At 36.1% G+C, this 27,281-nt stretch overlaps 1 protein-coding gene and 4 long non-coding RNA genes across 5 annotated transcripts; 2 read left to right on the top strand and 3 right to left on the bottom strand.

Moving 5' to 3' along the window:
- The first annotated feature begins 988 nt into the window (after positions 1–988).
- LOC106958796 (uncharacterized) lies at positions 989–1,494 on the top strand. Its single transcript, XR_001427225.1, has 2 exons — positions 989–1,079; positions 1,259–1,494. It is a non-coding gene; the product is annotated as an uncharacterized LOC106958796 (long non-coding RNA).
- Positions 1,495–11,094: 9,600 nt separating this feature from the next.
- Positions 11,095–22,115, bottom strand: LOC106958795 (uncharacterized). The gene is made up of 3 exons (XR_001427224.1): positions 21,968–22,115; positions 17,173–17,177; positions 11,095–11,107 (listed from the first exon to the last, which is right to left on the bottom strand). It is a non-coding gene; the product is annotated as an uncharacterized LOC106958795 (long non-coding RNA).
- Positions 14,483–20,374, top strand: LOC106958794 (CD63 antigen-like). Its single transcript, XM_015050879.1, has 9 exons — positions 14,483–14,640; positions 15,798–15,854; positions 16,379–16,498; positions 16,580–16,654; positions 17,649–17,744; positions 17,818–17,934; positions 18,454–18,486; positions 19,285–19,368; positions 20,094–20,374. The coding sequence occupies exons 1-9, from the start codon at positions 14,581–14,583 to the stop codon at positions 20,184–20,186; spliced, it is 735 nt and encodes a 244-aa protein (XP_014906365.1). The 5' UTR covers positions 14,483–14,580; the 3' UTR covers positions 20,187–20,374.
- A 2,467-nt stretch (positions 22,116–24,582) lies between the features above and the next one.
- On the bottom strand, positions 24,583–26,004 carry LOC106958786 (uncharacterized). Its single transcript, XR_001427220.1, has 3 exons — positions 25,853–26,004; positions 25,107–25,183; positions 24,583–24,930 (listed from the first exon to the last, which is right to left on the bottom strand). It is a non-coding gene; the product is annotated as an uncharacterized LOC106958786 (long non-coding RNA).
- Positions 26,005–26,375: 371 nt separating this feature from the next.
- Positions 26,376–27,156, bottom strand: LOC106958787 (uncharacterized). The gene is made up of 3 exons (XR_001427221.1): positions 27,046–27,156; positions 26,825–26,919; positions 26,376–26,496 (listed from the first exon to the last, which is right to left on the bottom strand). It is a non-coding gene; the product is annotated as an uncharacterized LOC106958787 (long non-coding RNA).
- Positions 27,157–27,281: the final 125 nt, after the last annotated feature.

The following is a 27,281-nucleotide window of genomic DNA, read 5'->3' as shown; positions in this document are numbered from 1 at the left end:
AGTAACGACTTAATCCTCATCATAATCTGCCTCGTTGCTGTTTTTCTTGTATCAGGACACGGAATAGGGACGTTTGTCAAATATCAGTGACGTTCAGGTTGCATGAATGCGACCTGAACTTTGACTAATTTGGAAAGATCGGATTTAGAACCACATCTCAGAGGCCTGCGTCGCATTAGTTAAAAATCAGATCTCTGTTGTTTGCATTATGGCAAAACAATAAGAATCGGGTCATTTCAGGCTGCAGTGTGAACGTAATCAGACACACAGACACAATGAAGTCACTGTTTTTATTTATTTCTGTCAAGTGGCAGAACTCCACACCAAAGTAATGTAAGCATCTTTTGTAATGAGTTTCTGCTCTGCATACAGAGTCTCTGATGGCCACAAGATATGAAGGGTTGCAAGTGGAGAAGCAAATATCCTTCACACATAAAAATCAGCATCACTATGCATAGAGTTTGTGTTTAAACCTCTTTACTAAACAAAAATGGTGGATGAACTCAGTTCAGCAATCCTCATATATTTTTCATCATCACTCGGGTAGGAGGCTTTTCAGGTTAAGCAACTATGGAAGCTGAGAGTGGACATTTTCTGCACGTACTTTCTCCCGATGATTTTCTCAAAATAAGGAGTTAATCTAGAGAAAACAAAAAGCATTTGGAAATAATTTCCCGACAGTTTTCTAGAGATGGCAGGTTAATTTTGAGAAAACCAGGGGGAAGTTTATACACATACAACCACTTTCAGTAACAGTGTCACGCTCAATTGATTGTTTTTAATTATTATTTTGAAGCTAAGAGAACAACTAACCTTTATCTCTATAAACTGCCATCATAATGACGAAAATCTTAAAAAATGAGACCTGAAACGGATAAGCAGTCACTGATTTCAGCTTCTGCAAATAAAAGTGAACTTTGAATGATCTTTTTGTTTTGACCTTGTGCACCTTTAACTTCACCATTCAATCACATTTCCAGCACTGCACTCTCCTGCGGTGTTGTGAGAAAACCTCTTGGACATGTTCTCAAACGCTCCACTTTTACTTGTGGATCACGTCTGGATTGTATTTCATTGCTGTCAGTTTTGCTCATGTTTTCTGTTTTATTGTAAAGACAGAAAAACTTAAGGAGAAAAATACTTTTTTCTTTACATTTATCAAGTGAAAATTGCATCACACTCGTTCTAAGAACAGAAACCTTCCTGTTGTTCTGGCCTCGTCTCTCTTTTCACCACATTTATCTGCTTGTTCTTCCAGATGATGGGCTTGATCTTCTCAGTCATCATGGTGAAGCAGATCCGTCCCACCGGATCAGATCGGATCCGTCAACGCCGTCACACCGTCGGAGCAGCTGTAGAAATGACCACTGACTGAAATGAAGCTCCGTGTTCTGGACGTCTGTGACTCCATGCAAAACGTTATTTCCTCAGATTATTTGCCATAAAATGTTTTGCTTTTAAAACAGAACCCATTAAACTTGTTGCAATCATCGATGTTGATGTATTTTATTACTTTAATGCTGCAGAATCAAATGTTGAATTTAAAAATTGCTGTTCTGCATATTTTTGTAAACCATTAAAACTAAATGATCAATAATTAAGTTATTTTAAAGAAATGTCGTTGCAGTGATAACTCCTTTTTAGTATGTAATCTCTTTCTCAGTTCTTAAACATATCAGCATTAATTCATTCATTTCTGAGTAAGCTAACTTTAATTATGGTTTAAAATAATCTTTTTAATTCAATTTTGGTTCTTTTTTAAATGATCCAAAACTTTTGTGGTTTTTTTAGTTGTTTTCTCGGGAAATCTGACTTTATACAGTCACAGATTCTTGCTTTCTTTTACTTCAGAGCATCCCATTGATGGTTTATTGACATTTTTAAATGGGAGGCCGTGTAAAACATATATTTTAAAATATTTTCAGGATAAATGTCAGAAACTAACTTTTAAAAAATACTTTTTAAAAGTTTAAAACTTTGACATTTTAATACTTCCTTACAAGAAGTGTCCTTGCTTTGCATATTTAAATAAATATTTACTTTAATAAATCTGGCGATTTTTTCTGTAGTAACATCGAATTGCCACCAGATGGCAGCATTGGCGGATAATTGGTACTTTTCAAACTTAAACTTTTCTCATTTTAATCACAAAATTCAAATGAAATGAAACATAAGTGACTCTGTTCATTTATTTTTTGCTAAAAGTGATTTTTCTTTGGCAAAATATGACCTTTAATTTGGGAAAGTTATGAAATCAAAGTTTCATTTGGAGTCTAAAAGAGACCGAGTTCCGGTTTTTCATTCTCTTTGAGACCTAAAGTAACATTCCGACTTTATTCTCATAATGCTACGATTTTTGTCATATTTTATTCACTTTATTCTCGTATTATTTCAGTTTCATTCTTATGATTTTATTCTCATAATATGCCAACTTTGTTCTCAAAATATTATGACTTTATTTTTGTAATATTAGGACTACTCTTGTAATGTCATGATTTTATTATCATTTTTTTTAGTGTTTAATTTTTTAGTAATATTCCATAGTAGCTCAAAAACACATTTTAAATGATAAAAACTGAGGCAAACCGCCTTTCAATCTGTAGAGACTCACACGGAGAGAGAAAACAGCAGTTAGACGCTTTATTGGACCGAGAATTTGGCGCTTGGACACCGGCAGAAGACGTGTAGTCTTCCCCCGGCCCCGGACACTGGTGGTGGAGCACCACCTGGAGAGGAAGGAGCCTGCAGGGAGCCTGGAAAATGTCTGGCAGGATGAGGGTGGAGACGGGGAGGAGGTGGGTCGAATTTACACCTAGGCTTCATATTTTATGTGTATCCAAAGTAAAAACCGTCAAAAGTTATGCTTCAGTTCATTACTGAGGATTTTTTCAAAACACCAAAGAGTCCAAGTTTCATTTATCTGATATTCTGCAACTATCAGATAAAGAATGACAGGATTTCCTGTCAATCTGGTCTCTGAATGATAAAGTAATTATGACATTTCCCCTTGAACTTATGTTCACTTGAAGCAGGAAAACACAGTGAGGTTGGTGTTTGGAGACTTTTCTTCATGTCTGCCTTTGAATAACAGATCATATCTAAATGTGTTCAAATATTTCCTGAACAAATGCACTTTGTTTTCTTTGTATGAACTTCAGACAGACTTCCTGAAGCAGTTCACAGTTCACGAAGTGCTAATCTAGGTTGGACGCTGCAGATCTAGAAGTTTGTTTTGATTTCAGACAGGCCAGCTGTAACCCAGGAAAAAGATCATTACCATCTCAGTCCACAGTAACCCATGAGAAGTCCGACCATGTTTCGTGTTTTGGAGCATAAATGTTTCCCCTCATCTGAAAGACAGTTTGAGTTCAAACTGTTTCAGCTTTAAGGTGAAACCTGCTGTGCTGCCAGCAGTCCAAACCAAGGAGAAGTTCTCAGTTTATGATGCCCAATTCTGTTCAAACTTACTGTAAAATACCACAAACATTTAAGGTCTGGACTTTTACTTTATCAGCCATTCTGTTGTGGATTGGCTGGGATGATTGACCAGGTCAGTAGTGGGCAGTGCTGCCTAAAAAGTTAGCTGTGATAACCTCAGAGTGTGTTTCCTCCTGATAGTCCAGTAGATTTGGTTCCATTGGGACCAAAACTGCAACATCTGTTCCATCTCCAGCTGCTGTGGTTCTTTCTCACTGCAGGCAAACCAACTAAACCCTTTGAAAAACCAGTTCCCCTCCTCGCCTGTGGGGGCGCTGCACCAAGAACCACTGAAGGAAAAGACATGAATCGACACAAAGCGCAACTTCCTTTCTTCACAAAAGGTAAACAAAAATGGAGAGTTGGCAGATTTCTCCTGCTAACGCTAGGCTAGCACATTTGCTCTGGTTGCATTTATCCAGAGTGCCTTACACTGAAGTCCACTTCCTGCTCTTGGCGCGGTCTCCGGTCCTCTTGGCGTTCACATATGAATTCACAGCACACCAGAGTTCACTTCACAAAACCGAGACAAAGGTTTGTCATTTGGTGCATTGCAATAATGGTGGAGATGGGATTACAGGAAATGGAAGTGCTGCGAAGACAATCTTCACTCACTTCAAAATAAGAGCGTGAATATAAACATCTAACTACTTCAAGAATTAACAGGTGGTAACCAAAAACTTCAACACACGAGTAGTTCACCAAATATTTGGGAAGCTAAGTATGCTAAATATTTTCAGAGTTAGCTAAAATGTTAAAGTGCTAAATAAAAAATTAGCTCCGTTATTAGCGCTTTAGCACGTAAGCAGAAGTACGCCCACCACTGGTCTAGATCTTTCTTCAGATCTTCCAAACAAGCCAGCCTTGTTCAGTGTTTTTTGATTTGAACTTTAACCTTTAAGGTTGGAGTCTGAGAAGGAACCGTCGGTTGTTTCTCTGAGTCTTTGACTTTTGGCTGAACCTGTCCGGACTCCAGTCTGATCAGGAACAAAACAGATTTTATTAACACTAAACATCAATGCAGCAGTAACTATAGAGTGCTACAGTTAAACACTTAAATCTTAAATATTTTATCCATTTGAAACCACATTGATGTAGAAAATAAATACAGTTGAGAGTGAATCTGCCATCCTTATCATGGAAATGCAGTTATGAAAAATCTCCACTATAAAAACCCATTCATGTTAATCCTTCTGCTTTGGTGCAAAGGAAAATGTCAGAGTCATGTTGCATGTAGGATATTAAATAATTCATACTTTATTAACCTATTAGTTAAAGTTTTGTTTCAATTTAAAGTTAAGGTTTGATGGAAAAAGACAATTCATGGCTGTAATGAGATTCTGTATTTATTTTACGCCTTTTTGCTGATATTGGCAACACCTGCAGGGCATTCTGGGAAAACCTGTTGTAAGGTAATTGGAGACATATGCTTTCTTGATTTTTACACCTACAGTTTCTAAACATTTGAGGAATGCTTTATATTGAAATATATATTTTTTTCTGCGGCTACTTTCCAGTTCACTATATTTACTTTTCACACTGAATGAGTCAAACCAGAGGTTAACTTTGGCTTTTTTTCCTGAACAAAAAGAAAACGTCTTTGCACATGAGAACATTTCCAGACATGCATGAATGTTTACACTGTCCTGTTTAATCCCATAAAATCACAACATTCCAGCCCCTGTTTCTGCCTGTCGCACATAAAAACTCTCCAAATGCAGCAAATCTGTGATCAGTAAGAACAACAGTCATTAAAGCAGCTTTTGTCAATGCTTTAACTCTCCACTGGTTGATTTGATCTTCTCACAGATTTTAGGGTGTGGTTGTCAAAGCAGAACAAACTGTAAAGAAGTAAGACGTCAGAAGCTTTGAATGACCCACAAACAGAGGAAGGAAGATTAAACAAAAAATGTACTTATGAAGTATCCATTCAAGAAAAAACTCAAATAAGAATGAAAAAGTATTTCGTAAAATGGCTTCTAAAGTAACGAGGACGTAAATTTTGAAACGCCACAAAAAAAAGAGGTTTTTAGTGACTCAGCCAGGCTATTAAAAGCTTAGTTATATTGGATGTTGACGCTACACATGGCTGCAATAAACAGGAAGTAGCATCTGCAAGCTGGCATGAACCACACATTGGGCCTCCCCTCCGAGCTTCAGGTTTAGACTTCAGAGCTCCAGTGGATGGGAGAATTTACTACCTCAGAACTTATTCAGGAAATGTGTTTCCATCTCCCCTTTAGTGCATTATTTGTTTTTAAGAAAAGCCAAAAATCACCTCAAGTAAACTGAAAAACGTTTCTGGAAGTTAAAGTTCAGGAAGGTATTTCAAATTGTGCCATTTCCATAAGTAAAAACAAAGATCTACCTGATCTGATTTTAAATTACTGACTATTATTAAATGTGAAATGCACTAGCCTATTATACAACTGTACATCTTTGAAAAGCATTAGTGGAGCCTCCTGTACAATCAACAACAATGCAGCAAGTGGTTTCTGGATGGTAAATCAACAAAAACAACACTTGTCTTTTCCAGCAGCCATTGTGCAGTGCATACAGCAGTAAAACCAGCCGACCAAATGTGCTGGAGCTCAGCTTGGGTTGCTAGGTACTAGGCAGAACTCTGCTGAGGTTGCTAGGTAACGGATCAGTGTGACTCAACAATCAGGAAGTTTTTGAAACTGCTCATTTTCCAGACACCAAAAACATTAACTTAATGGCAATAAACATCTTTTGTTGTTTTTAGAAGCAGCAGAAACCCAAATAGAAAAACGTGCAAAAGATGAATTTTGAATTCTAGATTTCCTTTAAGCAGCTTTAAAAACCCTGAAACTGGGTTTTACTGTTGGCCGTTTACCTGGTTGCAATGTGTTGTTGCTCATTATCCTTCACTGTTGCGTTTTGTTTTTTTGTTTTTTTTTGCGACAGTAACGGTTTCCCAGAATGCCCTGTAGGTGTCGCCAATGTATCCAGCACTGTAAAAATGGAGGCAACATTTCCAGTGGGTTTTTGTTTGCTTCATTAGATTGTCTGAGGCATGTGTGAGGATTTTGTGCAAACTGGAGCCTTTCACGTTCTCTCCCTGAACGCTCTCTTCCAGATCGCTGTGCTGTTTTGTTTTCTGTGTTATGATGGTTTTACATCAAAGCTCTGAACTTCTTTTGCTACCCTTGTTAGTTCCTGTAACATATCCTCGTCTTGTATTTTTTTAATACTATGACGGTTTTATTGTGTAACAGAGACGTATTTCATAATTGTAGGGGGAGCCAAAGAGAAAACACTTTTAGACAGTGTAGTTTTTCCAATTCTTGGGAAGCTTTGGGGGAGGATGTTGGAAGGTTGGTGCTTTGCATATGAACACACTTCTGGAGAGAATCCAGGAGCCAGAACTCGGTTTCTGGTTTCATGTCTTGCAGCAGCTGGATTCAGTTTTAATCAGCTGCAATCATGCAGAGGTTTCATCTTCTCACGGTCTGCTGTCCTAAATGACTCAGTAATCTGCCAACAATAGAAACAACTTGCAACAGGAAGAAGGAAAAAAAAAGAGACTATCAGACATTTCTAAGAACGGGAGCCATCTTGTTTGGAGAAACTGTAAACTGGCTCCATCCGCTCCCCATTTTGAAAAATCAACCTGACCTTGATCCTTAACGTGAGTCAAAAACATTTAAACAACCATGAATCACACATCCCCAGGTTGTAAATAAAAGCTATAACCTGCAAAACAATTTATTGCCATACAACTACTGATTAAAATGTTGCAAGTCGAGGAAATTGAAGGGAACATTTCTCCAAATAGAAGAGAGAAAACGATCCTCATTCCTGACCTCATGCTTTGTTCGGCACATTTCTGGACTTTTCCCAGTTGCGAAATTCATGGTTTGTGATTCAGCTTCATGCAAGCAAAACTTTGACCTGTTATAATTGTAGGAGCTATTTTCCCATTCAGAGAACAGGTACAGGAATAGGAGCAGAAGCCTGTAACCCTTTTGCCTGAACTACAAATAAACCCAAAGAACTATATTTTGACTTTGATTCCCTTTTTTGCTGCGTAAACCAGAATCCACGGTGCATCAGGTGACTATTTGAGTTGGATTTACTTTTGTTTTGATCACTTTCGAGTTTTTGAGTTTTTTGATTTTTTGAATTTAAGTTTGGGGACAAATGGTCACTACAATAATTTTGCACAAGATTTCAAAATAAAAAGTAGAAGTTAAATGACAGTAAGTTATAAGATGTTGAGCAACTGCTGGCAACAAAAGGAAAAGGGTTTTGGTCGTTACTCACTGCTGTTGCTTTACATAAACAGGAATCAACGTATGTGTTTAAAACCTCAACTTTACAGATGGTTTCATAAATTTGTTTACAATTAAAGGGGATCTGCCATGCAAAATTTACTCTTTGGACACTTTTATACTTTTATTTGTGTTTCTGTTGGTTCTAAAAACACCTCAAGCACTTAAAATTAACCGTCTAGCTGTTTAATGTTTCAAAAACCTCCTACTTAAGTCACATTCTACGGGCTCTTGGCCGTTACCTAGCAACCCCAGTGGAACTCTGCCAGTCACCTAGCAACCAAAGCCGAGCCAGAGAACGTTTGGTCAGCTAGTTTTACTTTTTGTAAGTTTTTATACTTCCACTTGGGTTTCTACTATTTAAAAAAAAAACTGCCTAAGTGTTTAAAGTTCCCACCAGACGTCTTTTGGAATCAGTTTTGGTTTCTGGAAAGCGAGCCGCTTCAAAAACGTCCAGATTGTTAAGACACATGGCGCCACTGGCAACCCGCGCTGAGATTGTCCAGTTGCTTTTACAATGTTTCACCTCATTCTGAGTTTCAGAAGTTGAAAATTTCTGACATTAATCTTAAAATTAAAATTTTTTTCTTGTAAATTTTCATCTTTTCAAAATCAGGAAATTTCAAAAAGTTGAAAGTTTCCAACGTCTTGATCTCAAATGTTCTGTGTTTTTTCTTTTGGTGGGCAGGATGTCCCGTTTTGTCTGTCTGCAGGAACCCGCCGTCGCAGCTTCACAAGTTCAGACTTGACGTTCTAATTTGTCTGCCAAGCTGCTTTCTAACGTTCATCAGTGGTTGAGATTAACTCTCATTTGTGATAAACTGAAACTCAAAACGAAACCTAACCCCCCTGCAGACAGTTAAGTTTCTGTTTGCTGTGAAAAAGCTTTCAGTTAGTTGGCGGGTTTTGGGCATGCTGTCTTAAATATGAAGGTCAGAGTCCTGAGGAGGAAAATTCTCTTTGAATGTTCACCAAGTTTCAGATTCAGGTCTGAGCTGGAGGCTGGCAGCCAAACGTCAGTCCAGCTCTGTCTAAACGAAGCCAAAATGCGTAGGCAGGCATTTCCGGTGCTTCACTGTTTAGATTCAATCATTCTGTTTAGCAATCTAAAACCTACCAGGCCCCAAAAACCCTCATCTGGATTCAGTTTGGTTTTATGAAAGCACTGGAGAAAAGGGCTGCTTCTGCTTCCTCAGGCAGCTGCATCCAGCAGCAGAACCGCTCTGGTCATTAATATATTCACAGATAAAATCGAATTAAAAGTTTGTAGCTCTTTGATATTTTAATCTTTTCACACCTCAAAACATTTTGAAATCTTGGTCCATCAATTTCTCAGGAAAAACATAAAATCTTTGAGTGTTTTTGGTTTAATTTATTGCAAATATCCGAATACACTTGAAATAAGACAAAACTAACTTACAAGTAGCTTTTCAGCAACATACAGGAGTTTGTTTTAGGTCAATTATTCCTTATAATAGATTAAAAATGTACCAGCTCCACTGTGAGATTATTTCATTCATCATATGGTAAAAATGTTTTGTTATAAGTGAAATCTGTCTTTTCTTAACAATATTAAGGATGTATTAGCTTAAAACAAGCTCCTCTATCATGCTTAAAAGTTACTTGTAAGTTATTTTTTTTATTTCAGGTGAACTAAAATATTTGCGTTAGAAAACTAGATCACAAATGCTGAGTAAAACGTTCCTGTGGTGTTGAACTGAGGTTAAAATTAGGATATAAATAATGACATAATTGTTTTTAAAGACTATAATTAAAAATTGCTTGTTATGATCTGTAGATGTTTGGATTTTTAATTTGATTTATGTTCTGTTTTGTTTATTTCCTTACTGATATTTTCTCTTGCTACAGTTTCTCCCTTGTGTCAGTTCAGTTAGTTTATTGTTTGTGTTTTTGGATTTGTTTATTTAATGTTTTTCTCTGTTTACTCTTTTCATTCCCTGATTTGCTCCAACCTGCTTCTTTCCCCAGCTGCATCCTTCCGCCTGTCATTAGCTCCTCTGAGGATTCGGCCATTTTCTCTGCCTCTCTGTTTATTTAATCCAGATTTGTTTTTATTAAAGTGATTTAGATGATATTTCTGTCACCCACTGGAGCTTTTAAACCACATAGTCTATTTTTCTGCTGACTGCGAAGTGAAATCTGGGTTTGCTTGCTGAGGTTTCCTGTAAACCGCTGGGTTTAGAAAAATCCATCCATCCATTTTCTGAACACCCTTGTCCCTCAGTGGGGTCGGGAGGGGTGCTGGTGCCTATCTCCAGCTAACGTTCCGGGCGAGAGGCGGGGTACATCCTGGACAGGTCGCCAGTCTGTCGCAGGGCAACACAGAGACACAACCATGCGCACACACACACACCTAGGGGCAATTTAGACAGACCAATTAACCTAACAGTCATGTTTTTGGGACTGTGGGAGGAAACCGGAGTACCCGGAGAAAACCCACGCATGCACAGGGAGAACATGCAAACTCCATGCAGAAAGACCGGGGCCGGGAATCGAACCCAGAACCTTCTTGCTGCACGGCAACAGCTCTACCAACTGCGCCACTGTGCAGCCGGTTTAGAAAAATCAGCACATTAAATAAAAACATAATTATTGAGGCTCTTTGTTTACAGACTGATGTTTTGTAAAATTATGTAGTCAAAAATGAACAGCAATAAATTAGAGAAAAAAAAGGTTTTTCAAAGTCTTATTATTACCATGTTGTTCATAAATGTCACATAAATGTTTCAAGGAGAAATGATGTCTTATTTCCAGGGTTTGTCTGCCTGGAAAAGGACCGTGTTCAGAAAACCCTCTGAGCCTCAACTCAGTCAGAGAGGCTGATGCTCCTTCCTGACCACCATGTTGCTTTATGGAAATTATTTGACTTTCCAGCACACAAAGGAAACCCAAAATTTGGACTGTTTTGAAAAAAGTTGCAGTTTGTGTTGATCCAACACAGCAGTAAACAAAACTTACATTTCTTTAGATTATTACCTAAAGACATTCTCAGTAGTTCATGCAGTAGTTCCTGGTTTCCTCACTTCTGCTCCCACATGTCAGCAGAGTAACGACAGGAGCGGCTCTACGGAGGAGTAAACTGGATTTCATGTCGGCTGTCAGCTGAATGCTGATGAAAACCAGACATGGCAGCTCCTCTCCCACATCGTTACGTAAACCTGGAGGTCTCTGGTGAACTTGCACAACGTTCAGCTTTGCATATATGGAGTTCATTTCCTGTCAAAACGTTGGAATCAAATAAAAAAAAAATGTCTGGTATGTGCTTCAAAAAAGTCAGAATTCTGAGGAAAAAGGAACTGAATTCTTAATCAAAACTTTGAGTTTAAGGTTGAAATTATTTCTTTAAAGTCAGAATTGTTAGTTTATAATCAGAGAAAAAAGTCACAATAAAAAAAAAATACTGGAGCTTAAAGTGAGACTTCTGAAAAGAGTTCTGAGAAAAAGTCTGATTTTTGAGAAAAAAATTAAAAATTCTGAGAAAAAAGTCAAAATTTTGACAAGTCAGAATTCAGGGAAAATTATATTGATATATTTTTAGATTAATCACAGTCCCAGTCCCTCTGTGTGGTGGCCTGTCAGCTGTAGTTCATCTCCTCTGCCAAGGAAATGACAGTATTGGAAACAGCAGACAGGGAGTGGTGGCTTCCTGATTTCTGATTAACTTCTTTCCTGGCCAGTTTTGGTGGACGGCCACATCAGACTCAGCTGAGCTGCTTCCTGACATGTTTACATTTTCACTGTTCGACATGAGATCAGATCAGAGAAGTTTGACAGCAGAGAGTCGGATGTTTTTTCATGCCAGATCTGATTTTAAACAAACTTTCTTGCTTTCTTTTAAAAGAAAAATCTTACAAATGACTGCGAATAAATCTCCATCCTTGTTGAGCAAATATTATGGCTGTATTCTTGTAATTTAAAGAGAAATTCTCAGCTGTTCCCTAAAACAATATACCCAACTGATTAAAATAAGTCTCTGTGATTTCTTTTTGTTTTTAGAAAAGAAAGCAAGTATTTTATTTTTAAGTCTAAGGGGAGAGACAGAGCATGTTTATGTCTCTCCTCTCCGATTTCTGACTCTAAAGTCAGAATTCTGGGGAAAAAATCTGAATTTTGATAAAAATGTCAGAATTACGAGCTTTCCAATTTGAAGACAACATTCTGAAAAAATAGAATTTTGTGAAAAATGTCAATTTTGAGAAAAGTTAGAATTCTGAGGAAAAACGTTAGTTTTAAGAAAAATGTCAGAATTTTGATAAAGTCAGAATTATGACATTTCTGAGTTTAAAGTTAGAATTTTGAGGTAAAAAGTCTGAATTGTGAGATTAATGTCAAAATTGTGAGGGAAAAAAGTTCAAATTTTGAGTTTAAAGTCAGAATTCTGAGAAAAATGTCAGATTTTTTTTTTTTTTTTTTGCAAAAAATCTGAATTTTGATGAACAAGCCAGAGTTTTTCAGAGAAAAAATGTTTATCTTTAAATAATATTTTTAGATGCATCACATTTGTTGACTCGTTGATGCCGGCAGCCCGGTTTGAAAAAGGCTGGATCCCCTTCTGTTGGAAAGCATCCGAGCTGCCTGGTGTTTGTGTCTCTCCTCCACAGCTGAAGCTCATGAAGGCTCTTCCACACGAGTCGTTTCCTGTAACAATCGCCACATTGTTTGGCTCAGCTGGTAAACACGCTCACATTGTGCCTTGGTTTGCTCCTCAAACTGCTGTTGCTGGAAGTATTCAGAAATGAGGAGAACCTGAAAAAAATCAAGATGTTTCAAAGAATGGAGAGACAGATAAGCTAAACAAAATCCAGAAAATCAGATTTTCTGGATTCAAAGTTTTAGTTACAGAAGTCGGAGTTGCTCTGCAGCTCTCCTCCAATCAGATCCTCTCCAGGATTTACGCCTGTTGCTAGGCAACACAGTACTTCAGCTCCTCTACAGGTTTTCTACTAAATTCAGGTTTGGAGATTGACTAAGCTACTTCAGGAGCCACTCCTTAGCAGTCCTGACTGTGTTGCGTAATTCACATTTCTTTTTAAGTTACGGCGTCTCAGAGCCAGAAGGTTGTGGTTAAATGTGGAAAACAACATAATCCACAGTAGTCTAAGAAAGGGTGTTCCTTGTAAACTCCATGTAAACTTGAATTGCTTTCACTTCTTGCTTCTATACTGTACTGTTATCACTACGTGTTAGATACTCTTTGTATGTTAACGTAGATCAACAGCAAGCCAAACTCAATTTCATGAGCCAGGAAGCTGAGCGTCTTGCTCCTTTATTACGTTTTCTTGACAACTTTGAGCAGTGGTGTGGAAAGCTCAATGAAAGGTTGAGTGAAACTATAAGAAAGAAAAATAAAATATGCATCAGCTCTAAATATACAGAATAAACTTCTAGAGTCTGAATATAATTAACCTGAGCTGCAGTTAAAAAAAACAGTCACGTAGCAACCGTTGCTATGTAAATAAAAAACTATCAAAATATGGCTTTTCTAGAACAAACACATTTTGGAAAACAATCTCAAACTAAACTAACAAAACATATAACACCAAACAGAACACAGATTGAACAGATTGTTTTCAGAGGTGTGATAAAAGATTGATAACACAGGAGGTGAAGTTCATACATTAACAGGCAGGCTTTCTCTCTACGAACAGGTATTCCAAACTGCAACTGCCTCTGCTACCCACAATGCACTGTTCTCTAAAAATTCTCCTTCAAAATAAAATACAGAGAAATTAATAGAACTTTTTTAAAACTAATTAAAACATTTCCAACATCCAGCCTGGGCAGAACATATACTTATATTTTTTCCAAGCATTGTGATTTTCTTTTCCTTTTTTTTATTAAAGGGGACCTATTGTTCTTCATTGAAAAGTTAGCATAGGCCTGTGGGCTAAACAAAACGTGTTCATTACATTTTTTACACAATGAGATTTTAGTCAGCTCTGTAGGTAACAGTTCTGCTGGGGTTGCTAGGTGACGGGCAGAGTTCCGTTGGGGTTGCTAGATGAAGGGCAGAGTTCCGTTGGGGTTGCTAGGTGAAGGGCAGAGTTCCGTTGGGGTTGCTAGGTGACGGGCAGAGTTCCTTGGGGGTGCTAGGTGAAGGGCAGAGTTCCGTTGGGGTTGCTAGGTGATGGGCAGAGTTCCGTTGGGGTTGCTAGGTGTTGCTAGGTGACAGGCAGAGTTCCGTTGGGGTTGCTAGATGAAGGGCAGAGTTCCATTGGGGTTGCTAGATGAAGGACAGAGTTCCGTTGGGGTTGCTAGGTGATGGGCAGAGTTCCGTTGGGGTTGCTAGGTGACGGGCAGTGCTTGCTGATTTGTGACTTTACATTCTGGAGGTTTTTGAAATGACTCATTTTCACCAAAAAACATGAACTTTTTTTCAATAACTGGATTGCTGATTGTTTTATTGTTTTTAGAAGCAGTATAAACCCATATAGAGATTTTCCAGCCTTTTTTCCTGCACTGGTTTACAATATTTAGTGCATGTCTGTGTTATTTTAACATTTTGTAAACAAACTTTTTAATTCGGTTTAGTTTCAAGCTGTTTAAATGCTAAAAACAATCAAAAACAAAACAGATTCTGCACTATCCTATTTCATTTCCTGTTGTTTTGGTGAGTCTTTATGCATTAGTATGTAAACCTTGGGGTTGCTCAAGCTGATTGGCTGCTGTATTTCCACCCAGACACTCAGACTCTCTGCAGGAGCTTTTGAACGTCACATGCAACCTGCATCCCTGCCCTGATCAGCCGCTTGGTTTCTCCTCTTCAGTGTCGAAGTGAAAAAAAAAGATGGGGAAAATAAACGGATGCCTGAAGTGCCTTTTCATCTTCTTTAATGTGCTGTTTCTAGTAAGTAGAAGTTTTTTTTTTTTTTACTTTTTAATGTTTTTGCATTTCTAAAATGTTCATTTTCAGTAATTAAGATTTCATAAAACATGTTGATTAACAAGAAGAATCAGGAGTTTAAGAAAAATAACACAAAAAGACAAAAAAGTTGTTTTTGCTTTTTTATTATTATTTTTGCTGTTTTAAACTTCTTTGAACTTTTGCTGTATTATTAGTATTATCAGTTATTTTATATTAATTATTCTGCATTGGAAAAATATGAATTATTTTGGATTTTTGGAGTATGGAAAATGTTCAAATTGTTCTTAATTCACTTTTCAGACATATGTATCTGTAAAACTTGTAATTTTAGTTGGAATTTAATTAATATTACAGTTAAAAGTAACATAGGATGAACAGAGTACACAATGTTCTGATGTGTAATTTGTCCACTTGGTGCCCAATAAGCAGATGACTTCCAGTAACAGAAACTGTGTGTGTGTGTGTGTGTGTGTGTGTGTGTGTGTGTGTGGGTTGGGGGTCCTGTTACACTCCGCCCATCGAACCCTCCTGTTGTTTTCTGTCTTTAATGATATTTTAGTGCTTCCTTTTGAAGACATTACATTCTTTCGGTTTCCTTTTGGATGAAACGGACAAAAAAAGGAAGAAAAATGAAAGTTTGGAATTTGAGAAATCTTGGAGAAAAGTTTCAAAAGTTTATTGGTGCAAGAATGAAACACAAAAAATTAAAAGGTGAATTTGTAAAGTTTTTATAACTCTTTTTTTTGTGTCTTTAATTATATGACCCAAGCTATATCTCCTCCGCACCTTTTTTTTTTATTTTTTTTTTTATTGCATTTTCCGTTCGCGGCATTTTTGTGAAGCTGCGTCACTTCAGACAGAAACCCATTTTCTGCTCTCTACCGCCCTCTCGTGTCCTGCAGCTGAAATTACAGCAGGATTCACTACGCCTAAAATAAACTATTAATCCCCTAAAACAATCCAGGATTCTTCATTATTTTATTCCAATTATTTATTAATTCAAAAAATGAAGAATACGTTTTATTTATAATTTTATCATAAAATGAAGTTATTTTGGCTCCCTTTCATATGAGTAACATTTTGTGAATTTCAAATGAAGCAAAAATAGTTTTGTGTTTAATTCAGTTTTTCTTCCCCAGATCGTCGGATGTCTGCTGATATTCGTGGCAGTGAAGGCCACTGCTGTTTCAATCCAGGTAAACTATGAAAATATCATACAATTTCAATTATTTAGAGTAAAAGTCTCTACTATAATTCTGTCTATCCTTCCTGTATCGATAAGATAAAAAAAGAACCAAGTAGTTGCGTCTAATCCTGTGCATTAATGCAATGACAGGCACCTGAAGCTCGAGACTCCAAACCAACAGGGGGCGCTCAAGAGCACAATGTGCTTCACACAATTACAGTTGACAAAAAGTTTCGTCATATTACGAAAATAGCAATAATGCAGAACAAAGTTGTAATATTACAAGAATAAACCTGTGTTTACAGTGAATCTGAAGAAGCTTCTTATGAAGACACTGTCAGTTTTATTTGTTTTTGTTTTATTTTTTATAGTGTCTTTTTTAATCTATTCTTGTATTTTATTTAGTTTCTAGTGGATGTTGGTCCACTGTGGTTGTTTTTAAGTCTCTTATGACTCAAACTGATACTTTGAAGAAAAGGTAATGAATCATTTGAAGCTTCGCTGTAACTCGTTTCTTGCTTCCCAACCGATCAGATGTCGACATTCGGCGGCCCGGGCGTGGGCTGGATCTGGGTCATCACCCTCGGCGTCTTCGGCATCTCCGCTCTGGGAATCTTCGCCGCCTGCTCCGAGAAGGAGCTTTTCCTCAAAATAGTAAGTAGAAAAGTCTGAATCCTACAGAAACATGACATTAGGAGTCAGCAAAACGCGACCTGAACTTGTTTTGTTGTGCAGTTTGCAGGTTTCATGGGGATTGGGATGATCATCATGCTAATCTTTGGGACGGTCGTGGCTGTTCTGAGAAACTCGGTAACCTGCTATAAACACCCAGTGCATTACGAACTTCAGTCTGGTTTTATGCTGTCGAATTAAAATCATGTCTGATCAGCTCTGACCTTATAGGCATCAAAATTAATCAGGGTGCAAAACTTTTATGAGGGTGTGAATACTTTTTAATATGTTCATTTTGCTTTGTTTTATCGTAGGAAGCCACCCTGAGATTCTTAAAAGTCCTGGGATTGACCTTTGCATAAAGTTATAAGCTTGCCATTTAGTTTCTTAAGTTTAAGTGAAGCTCATATGTTTTATATTCAAATAACATTACTTTTTATTACATATTTAAGAAACAACAAAATCAATGTTTAAATACCTTGATTTGAAGCTGATATGTGTTCAACAGCAGCTATGTGTGCAAAGGACAAGAAGTCTCTGCTGCATATGAAACCGTTTCAACAGGGAATGCAAGCAGCTCAGAGCGACAGGAAGAGATCTGGCTGCCGGCCGGCTCAGTACTAACAGGATGTTGTTTAGACTTGGATGTTGGAAACCTGACCTTTAACTGACACAAGTAAATTCTTAACACCTTAGAATAAAATAAAACATCACTTAAGAACATCTGCTGATTGTAGGGGAAATATTGACAGCCACCCTTGCAAAAATGTGCAGTCAACAAACTCAAAGTTACGTCTGATGCATGAACAGATCAGCTTTTAGCCTTTTAATCTTTTGGAACATCTCTGATATTTATGAACATCACACCTTTTTTACTTAGAAGGATTTTGGCTGTCAGATGCTTCTCAGAATTGAGTGACGTAGATGTCGAGCAGCTAAAGGTTTTCCAGTCCACACCTGCGTATGAAGAGCTGTATAAAACAGGATGTCTCCCTATTTTTATTAGAAAAAATTTTGGCTGCTGTTGAATGAGCTAATCCATCTGCTGATGATATTAAAGATTTGAAACTTTTGATTCTCAGCAGCCTCATTTTGAAAAATCATCAACCGAGTTTTGTTTTTTATCTTTTAGCTGAAACAAAACTATGAGAGTAAATCCAAAGAATTTGTCGAGCCCATCATGAAAGATGAAGAGTCGCGGCAAGTCCTCGAGACCTTGCAGATCACCGTAAGTCCTGAATCCTTACGGAATGTGTTCAGGTTTTGTGCAGAAGTCTCCAGTAAGCCGTGTGTGTTTGCAGTTCAAGTGCTGCGGCGTCGTTAGCGCTAAGGACTGGGGATCACAAATCCCAACCTCCTGTGAATGCACCGACACCAGCAGAGCGTTTGGGGCCGTAACCTGCAAACCCAGACCTGTGGTACGTCGGGCAGGGAACATAGGGAGGCACTTTTATTTTATTTCACTATTTTAGCTGCTTTATTTTTATTTATTCATATTTAAATTTTATTATAATAGCTTAAAATACCAAATATATATATATATTTACATTTTTAATGAAATTTTATTTATTTATTTTTTTTTTATTTGAATTAATTTGTTTATTTATTTACTACATGAATCTCAGTTTTAATTCTGGCTTTTATTAGTTTATTTCAAATATTCTTATTATTCACACAGCTGTAATGACTTTAACCAATAGGAGCACTTTCTCTAAACATATGAAGGCATTTTGTTCTAGTTTATTAAATTTTTAAATTTTTATTCATTTATTGATGTTACGATTAATTTATTATTTTTATTCATTTATTACATGAATTTCTTATTTTTATTTGTATTTTTAGTCTCATTTTTAAATTTTTTTTTAGAATGCTTAAATCTGTGTTTTCATGGTATTTTTGGTTTCTGTGTGAATCGCTGTGTTGTTGTTTTCCTCCAGTTATCCTCAGGACCGGCTCTGATCTACGCTGAGGTATTAATTCACATTGTCAACATTCTGCTCATGTTGGGCCTGTTCTGGTCTCTGAACTTACATTTCCGCATAAAAATCTCAGAAATTTTCTAGAAGAAGAAAAAAGACATTTCTGAGTTTAAAATGCTGCAAATTTGGACAAAAATCTGAGATTTTCTATAAAGAACTTGAAAATTTTCTAGGAAAAATTGGAAATTTTGAGTTTTTAAGATCACAAATTTACTAGAAAAATATCTGGAAAACTTCTGTTTCAAAATTGCAAATTTTCTATAAAAAACTTCGAATTTTTGCAAGAAAAAAAGAATTTGATAATTTTCTATAAACACTTGGATATTTTCCAGAAAAAACGGAAATCTCTGAGTTACAAAAATTGCAAATTTGCTAGAAAAAACTGAGAAATTTTCTAGAAAAGAACTTGGAAATTCTCTAGAAAAAAATAGCAATTTCCGAGTTTCAAAAGCTGTAAATATTTAACTTCTGAAACCAAAGTCTTCTTTCTGAAAAAAATCTGAGATTAATCAGATTTTTTTTCTAGCCAGTTTTTGTCTTTTCAGATTTTCTTGTTTTTTCTAATAGCAAAAGATTTTCAACTTTCCAAAATTCTTGAAAATTTCTGAGATTAACCTAAAAATGTTTATTTCCTTTTAAGCAAATTTCCACCTTTTCAAACTGAGGAATTTCCTTGATTTTCCTAGAAATTTTCAGAGTTTTTTACTCCTATTTTTTCTATCTGAACGGCCCTGATATCCTGTCGAATGTTTAAATCTTATTGTTTTATTTCCACTCTCTCCTCTACAGTCCTGCAGTGACAGCATCTTTTACTTACTGGACATTGGATTCAAGATCTCCCTGGGCTTCCTGTTTGGATTCGCTGTCACTGCAGTAAGTCCCACTGATATTTTAATTTATAAATTCATTTCTTCCCAGCATGTGATTGTGCAGCAGAAACTATAAAACAACTTTTAAAAACTCCTGGATTTGGCATTTCATTGCTGCAGGTACCGTTTGCCACCAACAGGTGGCAGAGTTTCACCATTTATTGTGATTTAAACAGGTTTTTAAAACCTGATTAGAAAAATAAACCAGTTTCCTCAAAATGACGGCCACCAGGGGGCGCTGTTGCCTCTGAAATACGAAAAAACTGAATCCCATACATTTTTCTCTTCTTAAATTTTCATCATCGTTTTTGTTTCTTGTTGTTCAATCATTTTCAAACATAAAATATAAGTTAAAATAACTGATTTAGATGTTATTTCTGATGCTTTGCTCCTCATGTTAGCATAGCAGCAAAAACTGGAAAAGTTGACAAGAAAAAGACCAAAGAAAAAACATAAGAAGAGTGAATAAAATAATAATTGATGCGATTAACATAAAATATTACATATTTTCTTATCAAGAGAGGATTGTGTTGAAAAAGTTTATTATCTGGTAATAAAGTCATAATATCTGATAAGTTATGTGGTGGAAAATGTTACCACCAACTAAAATCAGACGATGCAACATTTATGTTAATAACAAATTTATTGCTTATTTTTCGGTGCTAATCAGATACATGTGACCTGATTAAGTAGTTTTCATTTGAACTGAATGTTTCTCTGTCCTTGCAGCTGTTGGGCCTGCTGATCTCCATTCTGATGATCCATCAGATCAGGCGCCACGACGGCATGGGAGGGCCGTCCATCGCCATGAAGGGCTACTGAAGCAAAGCTGAACGTTAGGATCTGAAATGTAACCAGAGTCTGTTTTTATCATTAACACGGAGGGATTTAAATCGTCCTGGGAGGAGACAGCTTCTCCTCTTTCTGACTTTGTACCACTGATTCTTGTATAAACATTTATTTTTTTACATCTTCATGTTTTGTTGCTGAATTGTAATAATCTATGAAACGCAGAAAAAATCTGAATATTTCCCTCAACAGCAGCTGGGAGATGAAAAACATTTCCAGACATTAAATTCAACAATTATTTAGAAAAACGACAATCGTGGGATTAATTTTTTATACATTCTGGGGTCTGAAACTGGCAAACATCTCTTTATAAGTTGGCAAAACAATCACTAAAGCAGATTATATAAAATTTCCAGTAATTTTAATGGAATAATTGGGTTGAATTTTCAGAACAGAATGACTTTAAAAGTGCCAGTAACATTTTTTACATCTATTTTCGTATCATTTTGTTGGAAATAGTCTTTTTTTATTTTCTTACATCATTTTCCAAATATTTCTACAAAATCATCCACCCTTTTTGCAAAATTTGTATTTTTCTTTAATTTAAAACCAAAGAATCTAAATAAAGTGGTGGTTGTTTAAAAATGACAACAAATCTCCAGCAGTAAAAATGAAATATTATTATTTTTTAAACATTTGTGGCCTCTTTGGATTATTACTGCAGACCCGTAAGCTGGATGTTCACCTGATAAAATGAGACAAATCTGTTGTAATTAAATGTTTAAGCTTTAAAGTTTGAACTAATTATGTCAATAAATGTTATAAACTCCATTATAAAACTGTTGTTTAAATAAAAAAACAAAACATTTCCAGACATTTCCACTATATTCTGTAAAATTATTGCACTTTTTTTTAAAATAAAAGCAACATTTCCACAGATTTATTTGACATTGTGTTGAATCTAAATATTTATGACTTTCTAAATTTACTTTTGGTTTAATAAATGCATAAACGACACGACCAATGAAAGATATTTTCCGTACATAAAAGAACCACAGACAACGTATATGAATTTTATGCTTGTTTCTGTATTTATCATCAAAACTAATTTCACAGAGAACAAAAAAGCCATGGAAATAGAAATTATTTTCACAGGTGTCTATGAAAAATGCAATGAACATTCAAGTTAAAATCGGTAGGCCTAACAGCAGCCAGTCTGAGTGGAAAAATATTCTTATTTGCCATTTTCTAGTTGTTAAATATTCCACAAAATGACCAGATAAAAGATGAACAACATGCCAGTTTGATCTATTTGCATCAGCGCAGCTACTGTATGGCTAGCTCGCTGTTACTGTCTCTTACTCTGCAGTTGTGGAGTCACAATGTCTGGGATCATGAGCGCCCCCTGCCGTGAGGCAGGAGAACTGCCTGCCTCACCTTGAGTCTGTTCTCTGCCGTTTCTGATCGCTCCTCCGCAACGAAACACGTTACACACACAGTTAGTGACAATAAAAACACAGTGCATTAAATACATAAGCTAAATTATGGAAAATTTGTTCATACATTAAATGTTTTTAACCATTTCATTGCTGGCGTACAGACAGAAGGAGCATGATCTCATAGAATGGCAGCCGGTGCAGTTAGCGAGAGGTTGCGCAATCCCAGGTGAGGCTCAGCTTCCTGCTGCCTCACCGGCTTCACTTCCAAGTAAAGGTACTTTATAGTACAAACCTCAGGGTGAAAATATCTTTATAAATGATTTTATTATTTTTCCATGGCCGCACGTCACTGTAAATAAGTGATGAGTTATTTACTGTTATGGTCTGTAAGATACATTTATTCTCAGTACTAGATGTGGTCTCAGCAAACCCATGGCACTTCAACAATATTATTTTACCTTTTATCTGGAAATAGTGTCTGTTTATTCTTGCCATACAGTCTCTGTATTAATTATTGCTCTAAAGGTCTTGCCATACCAGTTTATTCCTCTGTATTTACTTTAGTTTCTTAGTTTATTCTTGCATTTTGTTCTTCATTCATTTCCATTTAGTTTCCTTTGATTAGTATTATCCTCTTTTTGGTTTATTGCTATGTCCACTTTAGTTTCTTTCCTGTTGCTACATTTATTTTATCATTTATTGACCATCATTAATCTTCACTCATCACCTGCTGCGCCGCCTAATCATCATATGTTTCACATCATGTGTTGATTTTTCACTGTTCAGCGTCGGATTTTCTGTTTTTATGCCATAATTCACATGTAGCTCGTCGCTCCGTTTCATGTTCCGCTTCTCCTGTTTCAGAGTTTAGCGCAATGTGCGCGTCGTTGTTGTTTTTTAACCCCTTAAGGTGCAGGGCGGTCGGGAAACGTATCGATGGGGAAAAGGCAGACTAACATAAACCTTTTAAAACAACGGAGACAATTTCGGTATTCTGATTGTAACCGGGTGGTTTTACTGGAAAACATAGTTTACATCCAGTGGTTGTAAATTCCCAGCCGTTTTGGGCCCTTGAACACAACCCCGTTCTGTCGGGCTCATTAGCGTATATAGGCACCGGGTGTGCCCGCCAATCTGAGTGTTTGTCGGGTCCGTTGTTTGCTTGGCTCTCGGTCAGATGAGCGCCGTGCTCGGATCGTGGACATTTGATCCTGGTAGGATAAATGGATTTTTGATGTCACTACCCTACCTGTCTATATTATTGTCAGCAGATACGTCATTGTTTTCTTTTGGTATTGCAGATTGCTGCTGTTGTCTATTATGCTCCCACAAATGGTGCAGAACCAGAACAGCATAGCTTATTTTTTATTTTATATTTTATTAGCTTATTGGGAACAGCCTTAGGGCTGGGTTGGGGCAATGTGGGGTTTGTTTTTCTTTTGTCTAACATTATTTTGTGTTTCTACTAATTTGGTTTGCATTTGTATTTGGTTCCAATTGCTTCTAGTCTTGTCCTGGGTTTGCTAGCTTTATTGAGTTTTAAATTGGAATAATAAAGCCTATTTTTAACATTGTAAAAGAATGTATAAATAAAATATATTTTGTGTACTATTTCTATTTCATCATTCTCAGCCAGACCTACCTGGGTATAATTAATTGGGAAACTCTAGACCACTTGATATTTCAGTGGTCTACCAGTTGGCTTTAGGGCCACGTCCTCAGTCACGATCCGGGTTCTTTCCCCCGTGTTGCATGATGATTGACATTTAAAAGTCCTGTGGTTCCGTTGTTCCATCACCCCCGTTTCATACCGGACCACTTACAGCTCCGGTGTTGACGCTATAAAATAAACGCTTCGTGGCATCACCATGGAGGGATTTCTTTATTTCAATGGGTTCATTTTTCAGAGGGACACACAGTGAGGGTATCCTGATTTTAGTGTTTACAACCGCAGTGAAGTTAGTTTCAAGTTGGATATTCGATATTCGAGCTCCGGGGAGTAAGCGGCGTTTAGCACAAGGTTGATCCGATTTATGAACGCTAATATCGGCCAGCGGTTCTCCACCGCTCCCCGCCGCAGCGCCCGAAGGTTCACTTAGGGACTATCAACAAATTACCGAACCAAATATTCCTGTCAAAGAAATGTTAATAAATGCCTTGAACTGTAACCAACTAACTAATTGTCAGTGCTAATTCATGCTTTTACATGAGCCAAAATAGGATCTATCAAATTTTAAAGTTATATACAACATTTTCAATAATTTTAATATTAAATAATATAATGTTTTCTTCAATAGCTTCCAGGTCATTTGACCTAATGACTCTAAATCACTTTGAAATAATTATACTAGTCTCTTTAGATGAGGCACAGACATTTGATTTCCATTTTAAATCATTTTCCATTTTTTAGCAATTTTTTTCATCAAAATTGAGTGTTTTTCCTCAATAGCTTCCAGGTCATGTGACCTAATGACTCAAAATCACTTTGAAATAATTATAATAGTCCCTATAGATGAGGCACAGACATTTGTTTTCCATTTTAAATCATTTTCAATTTTTAGCAATTTTTTTCGCCAAAATTGAGTGTTTTTCCTCAATAGCTTCCAGGTCATGTGACCTATTAACTAGAAATCACTTTGAAATAATTCTACTAGTCTCTATAGATGAGGCACAGACATTTGTTTTCCATTTTAAATCATTTGCCATTTTTTATGAATTTTTTTCACCAAAATTGAGTGTTTTTCTTCAATAGCTTCCAGGTCATGTGACCTATTAACTAAAAATCACTTTGAAATAATTCTACTAGTCTCTATAGATGAGGCACAGACATTTGATTTCCATTTTAAATCATTTTCAATTTTTAAATAATTTTTTTCACCAAAATTGAGTGTTTTTCTTCAATAGCTTCCAGGTCATGTGACCTATTGACTCAAAATCACTTTGAAATAATTCTACTAGTCCCTATAGATGAGGCACAGACATTTGATTTATGTTTTATGTTTTTATTTTATAATTTTTAGGAATCTTTTCCTTAAAGTTTAAGATTGTTGCTCAATAGCTTTCAGATAACATCATAAAATTACTTCAAATCAATTTGAAATGATTCCAGTACACTTTATACATCACACATAGCATCAATGCCACACAAACATATTACATTTTCATTTTCCACAGATATTTTCTAAACGTATTTCGAACAATAATGAACACAGTTTCTAGTTTTCAGATTAACTACACAATACACATTTCCAACTGCCTGTTTTTTTCTTTTGAAATTCTGTGCTCTTCATATTTATGCACAGGGCATGGTACCATCGGTCACAGTTGTCACACTGGATCTGTTCACAAATACAAGAAAATATACATGTTTAGCAGTATTGAACTTACTCATCTCCTGTCACACAGTTTGGTGTTTAATTGCTTGTCATTTATTATATAAAACATTTCATGGCTCCCAAGAGTTATTTCCTGTGTCTAATTCTGAAATTTACATTGACAACTCTTGATTTCTCACCCAGTCTGTCATTCCAGGGCCAGACCCCGGGGCTTTGTATGCAGCGCACATCGCACACCAACAGTGGTCATCAAATACTGTAATCAAGAAGAATATACAGCATATTCAAACTAGATTGATAGATCGATATATATATATATATATATATAACAAAATAGCTAATTATTTCAGAAAATTCATTTAAAATTATTAATACTTGGAGATTATATAAAATACATTTGTAAACTAAAGTAAATTTTCTAAATTATCAAAGTTGCATATCGTTTCGATATATTTTTCTGTTTGGATTGGCATTGTTGGTGGTTTATATTTTGTGAAATGTAATTTGCATTTTGTAATTTTTTAATTTTTTTATTGACCTCACGGGCTGCAGGAGCTAATGAGGGTGGACTCTATATAAGTTGACAGAGTCATTGAAACAGTGAATTAATTGAACTGTCAAGATGTGCTTGTCACAAAGAAATCAAAACTTAGTGTTCCCCAGCGAAAGCAGCGAGGTCTGTTTAGTTTTGTTATCTTTATTGTAAGTTCATGTTTTGTATTACAATGTTTGTATATGTTTTAGTTTTCACATTTATTGAGGTTATTGTGGTGACTTTGATGATGGTGGTTGATCTTAATAAAATAAAATAAAAAATCTTAAATTCACCAGTCGAGACTGGTTCAGTAATGTAAGAGCTGTGGAGATTCTACAATATATATGTGTGTATGTTTATGTATTGTAAGTCGAAATGCACATGGTATACCTGATGCATCAAGGATTTGAAGAGCGAGAGTTCTTCTTTCACTTTTCATTGCCTTTTTGGTTGTGTCAAAATCTACATCTGGCATCAGAGGGAAGGCTTCCATCAGTGCTTTTGCCATCTAAAGAAAAAAAAAAGTTTTTAAAGACTTTTTTTATGGCATTAAAATGCATCAGACTTAAAACATTCATGTGGACATATATAGTGTATACACACATAGTAAAACAGGTATGTTTGTTAGTACAGATACCTGTAGTGAAAAATATAAATGTTTCAACATTTAGAAGCTGCTGAAAGAACCGTAATTACAAATACTGTGTGGCATGTTGCACTGACCCCAGTTATGGGCTACTGTTGGGGGAGTCTGTATTCCTCCAAGTGAATACACACTCTTTCCACAATTACGAAAGCTCATTTTAACTAACCAGAGAGACTGTATTTGATGATAGACAACTTTTCTCTATAATAATTACACAGTATCCACACTTGTATAACAAAAAACATGAACACATTAATTTACTTTGACTATAATAACTCCACAGCTGCTTCCGTCTTGTTGAATAGGGTGGTGCATTGTCCCCCCTTTCCATTGGATCCCAACCCAATCTGTTTTTCCATGGCATGTCCTTCTCATTTTTAAGTATTCTCTGGATAACAAACAAAATGATTTGTATAAGAGCAATTGTATTCAGTAATTCCACTCATAAAACAACTCACGCTTTCCTCTTATCAGTTTCTGTTAAAAACAACAATGTTAATTTTATTGAAATTAATATTTACATAAATATTTAAATTAATAGAAATATTTTTTACGTAATATATTTTGAGAAAATATTATGGATAATGTATTTCAATAATATATTCAGAAATCTGAATGTCACATATATTCAGATTTTTAACTCAATCTCTATGTGGTCACTTTGCAAATTTATTAATTATAAATACATTTGTAAAATTTATTAGAGCTTTATTTACTGTATTCTTTTAGCTGCCTTTTGGGAGTCCACGAGCTCAGATGATACTTGTGCAGGATCTATTAGGAATACAGTTCTGGCTTCTGCATTGATGTACTAAAACAGATCAACAAAGGAAAGGGGCATAACAAAGAAAAATTTCATTAAAACTAATGTGAATATGTCATGCTCTATCAAACCATAAAATGAAAAAATATTTATTATAGATGAAAAATCACAAACCAGCAACTTCCAGTGATTGTTGTTCACAAGGACAAATGACAGAACTGCTTCATAGTTGTCAAAGTTTACCTGAAATGGCATTAAAATTTTTCAAAAATCAAATGTTAACATAAAGACAAACTTTAAGCACATGTCTCGCAATTAATCTTTCCCCACATGTCAGCATTTACTTTTACTGACAATCAGTGTTGTGGTACTCGAAGTTGGTCTTGGTCTTAAGACCGGTCTTAAGACCA

This window comes from Poecilia latipinna, unplaced genomic scaffold (genome assembly GCF_001443285.1).
Source record: "Poecilia latipinna isolate Pla-1442-1.1 unplaced genomic scaffold, P_latipinna-1.0 Scaffold1016, whole genome shotgun sequence".
Taxonomy (NCBI): Eukaryota; Metazoa; Chordata; class Actinopteri; order Cyprinodontiformes; family Poeciliidae; genus Poecilia; species Poecilia latipinna.
Note: the sequence above shows the minus strand (reverse complement) of the source record. Positions and strands in the feature narration are given on the sequence as shown.